The sequence below is a fragment of the Dysidea avara genome, chromosome 2 (genome assembly GCF_963678975.1).
Source record: "Dysidea avara chromosome 2, odDysAvar1.4, whole genome shotgun sequence".
Classification (NCBI taxonomy): Eukaryota; Metazoa; Porifera; class Demospongiae; order Dictyoceratida; family Dysideidae; genus Dysidea; species Dysidea avara.
Genome location: NC_089273.1, coordinates 27,366,615 through 27,373,759, shown reverse-complemented (window position 1 = coordinate 27,373,759; position 7,145 = coordinate 27,366,615). Strand labels below are relative to the sequence as shown.

Below are 7,145 nucleotides of genomic sequence, written 5' to 3'. Positions count from 1 at the left end.
TGTTACGTGGATCATTTTTACTTCGGCTTTAAGCTTGTTTCCTTACTTTTATAGCATGTGCATTACATTGATCCCTATTTTCTTTTAAAAATTTTAATTTTTATTACCTAGCCAAAATAATTTATGCAATATTATACCTATACTTGTACAACACATAAAGAATCTACATTTCTGTACATGTTAAATTATATATTAAAGCTTAAAACATAAAAAAGTGATAAACCAAGTTTCATAGGAATCTATGTAGCCATACAGTGCATATAGAAGGGTAAAGTACATAAGATATCATAAATATAAAAATGATATTTGTGCTTAAGCATTAATGTGTGTACATAAAAAATAACTACAGGTACATCAGTTCATTTTAGCTTTTTCTACAATTATCAAGTCATTGTTGCCATGAATCGCATGCTGGTAATCTGCCATTTTAAAATATGATATGTGTAGGATTCAAGTTTCTGACTCGTAAGTCCTCTTTGCTAATTAAGTAAGCTATCCATTAATAGTAACATTACACCAGTGCAAAGCTTTCTCTGAATTACCTATATCTTTGTAGTATTGTGTCAGGAAGTAAGCATACAGTAGTGGGTTAGGGTGCAACTCAGAACTTAGAAAGCCATTATGAATTTCCCATGCATCTTCAAGCATTGATATTGCTTCTTTAACAAAACCAGTATTGTGAAATACTCGAGACCAACTAGCCAGAACTGTGGCAGTCAATGGATGATTTCTTCCAACAGATTTACGTATCAACTCATCAGCCATTTCAAATCTTTTTGTGGCCTTTGCAAAATTTTTCATTTCACAGTGTACTCGAGCAAGGTGACACATAATTTCTATTTTAAGTAAGTCTGATGGAGCATCTTGATATTCATCATGAAGCCAAAGTGCTGTTTCTAGTGTACGTTGTGCCTGCTTACCAAGATCTTGCTGATCAGGATTCTGAATAAGATAATCCATTTGCAGCATTCTGTTTGTTGCATACATAGCTACATATTGTGGATGCTTCTTAAGATGCACAGCTAGCTCTTTCTTTTCCATTTCTTTTTCATAATGTATTATAACGTCATCAATCATTTTAAGACTTTCATCTGTGTTTCCATAATCTCTGAGAACTTTAGTAATGTAGGCTTCAATGAAAATGGTCTATAAAATAAAATGTCCAAAATAATAATTATATTGACCTGAACAATGTCACTATGAAATAAACACTATTTTTTGTCTGCTTAATGGTTGTTTTAATTATATAACATCAGCAAATGGATAACATGAGTGTAGGTGGGCAAAGACATTTGTGACAAGGTTTCACAAAACTGAACCAAATTGCACAAGAGGCAAAAGAGCATCTAACACCACCAGTAAGTAGATATGTTACAATACTATAATGAGCTATGGTTGGAGCAAGCAAAGCAAGTGTCCTGTTAACTTAATCCTTTGGCCCCTATGTTAATAAAGAAAGGTATTCCGTTAAACGTGAAAACCAATATATTGGCTTTTGTTACATGCATGTGTTCAAACACACGTATCTCATAAAAGAAATGTCCTATGAATATACAGTTTAGACCATGCTACTCTGTGGTCAATTGGTAATACCCTAAGCTTTATCCAAGCATTGTAGCACGATCGAGCGTGAAGTAAGGCCAATATACGCTTGGCCGTTTATAAGACAATAATTACTACGATACTACATGTCATAAAGGAGAGACGGAATAAAGAAGGTTAGTAAAAGTTATATGATTGTTGTAGATCTATCCTTCGTGAGTAGTTTAACACAAACCACGAAGGAATAGGTTGTTCCTACATGGAGTAACAGGAGCCCAAAGTTATATGTCAAAATGCATATTTTTCATAAAATAACTTTCATTTTTAAGAACCAAAGCCAAAATATTGGCTTTAGGGGCCAAAGGGTTAAAGCAGGGCCAACCCTAGCTCACCTCAAACTCACCAAAATTTGACAATCATACAGACAGTGAAGTACATCATTCTGCATAACAGGCAAACCTATGTAAGATTAGTGGCATGGTTAAAGTTGGGTTCAGCTTTGATTTCTTTCTCAACTGGGTGTATTGGTTCTTCTTCTATGTATGTATATACAGTTTACTAATTGAATCACGTATAAAAATGTAGGGGAGATTGGTAGGTAGCAGTGGTAGCACAGCTAGTACCACACTGACCTTACACATCAGTGGTCCAGGATTGAGTCCCTGAAGTGTTTGTTTTTTTTGACAACTTTTCTGTCCAAGTTTTTGTTAATGTACAGAAGCAGACAATAGGCCATAATTTAAAGTGATTCTATTGCTATTATGATTAGGAAACTAGAAAGTAAAATTAACAAATTTAATAGTAGAATTAAGAATTTTTCCTAGTAGAGTTAGGGAATTTACTAGTAGTATTGGTTTGATTTAAAATACGCAAGCCAAAGCTGAAAGCAACTCTGTATAAACTATTGGCAAGAGAACAAAATTTAACCAACAATTGAAAGCTCTATGACGTACTACATAAGTGTCACACGTTTCCAAAATTAGCAAGGCGCAAAGGGTCCACATTTGCAACTAATGAGAGGGGTGCTAAAATTGAAATACAGTAGCAAGTAGACATCCTTGGATTGGCAATTTTGACTATTTGATGTTATTGCTGCCAACATAGAAAATAACCTAGAATTTCCAATTATAGTTATGACTTGATTCCATAAGTTGTTAAAATTAGAAACTTTTAGGTATATTAATAAAGTAGCACCTCAGTTGTGTAGGTAAAATTACATGACTTGTATAGTTAGCTGATTTGAAATTACATCATATAATTTAAAGCTTAGTTTAAAAGCCTAGTACAGCAGGGGCGGATCTAGGATTTATAAAGGGGGGGGGGGCTAACTCAAGGTACTAATCTCTTGGGTAGAGGTGTGCAAAGCACACTTCCCAGCATGCAAAGCATGCTGGAACTAGGGGGGTCTGGGGGCATGCCCCCCCAGGAAAATTTTGAAAAATAGATTCTAAAATACTGCAATTTGGAGACAATTCCACATAAAAATTCATAATATTTTCTGCCTGTAGATATTTATATACTGCCTTTAGATTATAGGTATGGCTCTCTAAAGCATTTTGCTAATGGAAAAGTTTGGGTAGGTACAGACAACCAAGTACATGATGCACCCCTCTCACAATTGCACAACACTGAATAGGTGCATGTTAGAATAAGAATATTGAAAGTAGAAATTTTGAAATTTGAACTATACAAGATTGAATCTGAGAGCAGTTTCACTTGAATGGAAATTGTGTACCTGAATTAAGTATTGCCATACATATACACAAGTAGACCTTCAGTTCTGTAATTTAATTGTTATAAGCTCTTAAATATTGTTTAATTTTGTTTATTGATCTGTACAGTTCTGTAAAGTATTAATAATAATAATAATAATAATAATAGATCAGCGGCGGAGGAAGTAGTTGATATGAGGGGGGGCTCCGCCAGACTTATTTCTATAGTTTGGTAAGGTGAGACCAAAACAAAAAAAAGGTCACAACCAGCTGACAAGAGCTTTCCACCTCACCAGCTACCATTTCTAGCTGATAAACTACATAAAAATTCTTACATAGCTCGCTACACACTGACTACTATATTAGAGTGACTGCTCTATTAGAGTATCTCGATCTTTATCACGGTTTTCAGCCCCACTCCAAGAAAGATAATTTCGGTGTGATATCATTCTGAGGGGGGGCTAAGCCCCCCTCAGCAGACCGAGGGAGGGCTTTAGCCCCCCCATCCTTTCCACCGCCTATGAAGTAGATGAATGAAGCCCTTTAAACAGACCAATGCACTTCATTGTGCGTATAGGTGCAGGCAGATTTGGAAAAATTCCGTAACAGAACCAACTACATGTTTCCAGTGAATGTTTTATTAGAGTAGTTAACTGACTGCTCTATTAGAGTATTTCGATCTTGTACACCTCCAATACTGATCCGGGTCCTTGTTGCATAAACTTTAGGATAAATCCACTAATAATACCTTGGAAAGATGTTTATAAGGTGGTTTTATGAGTATTTGTATTATTAATGATCATATAATTATGCTAAGACAAAATTTCATTATAATACTAAAACAGCATATTGATCAAGTAAAGCCTAAATATGAAGAGGGGGGGGCTTCAGCCCCCCAATGTCCCCCCCGGATCCGCCCCTATACAGTAATCACAAGGGATTTTCTGGATTGACTTCATAATATTAAATTGGGAATGCATCTCAATTAAGATGCAAAAAAAAAATCATTTTCTCAGTGGTGCATAGTAAGAGGATTACAATTATCGTGACACACATGATAGTGGTGTATAGTTGACATACTTGTGGGTAATTGCTTCCAAAATGCTTCTTGTTGATTCCAAATGCTGTGTAAAGTGAATCCAAACTATCTGGTAGTAAGCACATCTGATGTTGCGTTTTGCCAAGTAACAACAATGCTTGAGCAAGATCTATTAGAAGGCATTTTTACATGGTATAAACACAGCTGATCATGAATTAATGTATTAAAGGTAGCGCATAGTTTGCTCCCTATCCTCAACATAGAGAAATGCCCAATGTGTTGTAAGAATTATTGGTATAACCAATAAAAGTGTAATTAAATCGTTCAGTGGTTTTCAACAAACAATGCACAGACTGAAATCTTACCAGGATGTTGAATACTGTAGCGAGAATAGTGTTTCATTTTCAGATCAACACACTGGCTAAGTAGCTTTAAAGATTCTTTCACATCTCCCCGTCTCCTCTCAAGTGTCCCGATTTTTTCAAGAATTTCTGTTTTCTTAATAACACAGGTCCAACTACTCATATCAAAATGCTTTTTAGCTAATTTCAAAGCTTGCTGAAGATTACTTTGAGCATCATCAAATTTGCATAAATGTGTATAGGTAGATCCTAAGTTGCAAACTGCCTTGGATTTCTCTGTATTAGGTTTAGACAGCAATCAGATTATAATTGAATAATATTATGTCTGTTACTACTTAATTATAGATCTGTATTATGGTACCACCCAAATGCTAGTCTCGCGTGACCAGATCGCTATTTTCCGTATATTGGGTGGGGAAAAAAGGGTCTGGTGCAACTCCAATAGCTGTTTACTTCTGAGTCGTCCCCACATTCCAGGGACGCTAATTGAATAACATTGGTCACAAAGGAGGTGCCATGACATCAGTAAAACTATGAAGTATTCCTACACTCCTGCTCCGGTTGTGAGTCTTGTTACACGATGAGGATTAACTTTCAAGACGCTATAAAAGAGACATCGGAGCAAATTAAGATTCGTTTAAAGGATAAACAGATCTCTAGTTAACTTACTGACGTCATGGCACCTCCTTTGTGACCAATGCTATTCAATTAGCGTCCCCGGAATGTGGGGACGGCTCAGAAGTAAACAACTATTGGAGTTGCACCAGACCCTTTTTCTCCACCCAATATACGGAAAAAAGCGGTCTGGCCTCGCGAGACTACCCAAATGCAAAGTCATCTCACGAGAGTGCAAGTGATTAAAAACTTGCAAATTGAAAGGAGTAGCACCCATTTTGCTATTGAGTATTCATCCCAAGCAAAACAGGATGAATACTCGTGAGTGAAACAGGTGTAATGCCCTTTAATTAAAGAGTTTTTGAATGACTCGCATTCTTGCAAAACGGCATTGCTTTTGAATGGTACTACATGCTGTACATACATAAAGTTTACCATAAGTGGAGTGCAGAAGTTGTATACCATGTAACATATAATATATCTAATCCAAAACAGCCAAGGTGTAAAATAAGTGTGCGGCCCTCAGAAAGGCTATGGTGAAAAAAGATGTGAAATCCAAGGTGACGGCCAAGAAATGGCTGTGATGGTAGGTTAATGGTAAAAATTTTAATAACGACAATTCAGGTGAATTTTTGTGCCGCTTGGTCTTGGCACAAAATTCACTTGAATTGTCCTTATTTAAATTCTTACCATTAACCTACCATCACAGCCATTTCTTGGCCGCCACCTTGGATTTCACATCTTTTTTCACCATAGCCTTTCTGGGGGCATAGTCATGGCAGCTCAAGTGATATCTACATCCAACCGTTACCATGACTACAAACACACTGTTACCATGACTACAAAAAATACAGTAGATACGAGAAGAATTTGCAAAGCACCTTGAAAATACTGTTGGCACAAAAATCCTAACATATTACACTACTGGCTGCAGTATGGGACCATCCTGAGTAGCATATCTTGCAATATTAACTCCATCTTTGTCAGAATAGATACAGGTCTCCCCTGGCCCTTGAATTTCTCCACATATCTGGTGTCAAACTTAATTTTCCTTAGGTTTGCTGATTCAATCTGCTAGCGGTAAATTGTTCAGTAATCCAAAATTTAGTTGGCAACCCATAATATTCTCTGTTTTTCTTTAAGCACTTCCAAGAACATTGCATTCTGCCCCTGACAGAAATGCATGCTAATGTCACTCCTGAAATTGGGTTTAATACACCAGCTATTTGGCAGATTTAAAATTTGATGATATAAGAGAAAATGTCAATATTATTAATTCCTTGCCAAATTTTCCATGTGACTATACCAAATTAATTACTAAATGGCTTTATACACACATGAAAAATCTATACAGCCAGAAGTTGCAGTCCCTTCATGATAATGTCTGGCAACTATTGCCTAGATACATATCTAGCCATGCAATTATGCCACTCACATTTTTATAAAAGGATGTACACAGATATGTGCTATAGAAACATTAGTAAAAGGGAGATGACTGGCAGATACATTTGACTGTTATAAATTATTTAAAAAGGTGATGCAATCTAAGAAAAATAGTGCCCAGTTGAACAAAATTAAAGGTCACCAGATATCTTAAAACAAGACAGGACTTACTTGTGTACACGCATGACTGTTGATAAAGCCGAATTCTGCTCCAATCTACCTAACAATTGTACCACAACATGACGTAATGCAAAATTCTGTATAATGTATAATGCACCAGTCAATATATTGCCCCACCTACTCCCATAGGTGGGGCTTTACAGGGATACTGACTCATAATTGTTACCCACCATGAGGCATTATACAACTGTTTATTAAACCAATTAAGCACCCAAATGTTTTTGCTACTACAATCTGTATGACATCAAATCC

General features: G+C 36.2%; 1 protein-coding gene across 1 annotated transcript; it reads right to left on the bottom strand.

Annotated features, from left to right (window-relative positions):
• Positions 1 to 492: 492 nt before the first annotated feature.
• On the bottom strand, positions 493 to 6,901 carry LOC136247967 (uncharacterized). The gene is made up of 4 exons (XM_066039786.1): positions 6,885 to 6,901; positions 4,659 to 4,931; positions 4,335 to 4,462; positions 493 to 1,146 (listed from the first exon to the last, which is right to left on the bottom strand). Exons 2-4 carry the CDS (start codon positions 4,816 to 4,818, stop codon positions 493 to 495), a joined length of 942 nt encoding a protein of 313 aa, XP_065895858.1. The 5' UTR covers positions 4,819 to 4,931; positions 6,885 to 6,901.
• Between the last annotated feature and the right edge of the window lie 244 nt (positions 6,902 to 7,145).

What these genes read in the sequence shown, in the direction of transcription:
- LOC136247967 (XM_066039786.1), bottom strand. Translation starts at nt 4,818, where the DNA reads ATGAGTAGTTGGACCTGTGTTATTAAGAAAACAGAAATTCTTGAAAAA. An exon ending in CTACAGTATTCAACATCCTG is followed by an intron (nt 4,463 to 4,658) that starts GTAAGATTTCAG and finishes GCCTTCTAATAG; the next exon opens with ATCTTGCTCAAGCATTGTTG. An exon ending in TTGGAAGCAATTACCCACAA is followed by an intron (nt 1,147 to 4,334) that starts GTATGTCAACTA and finishes TTTATTTTATAG; the next exon opens with ACCATTTTCATTGAAGCCTA.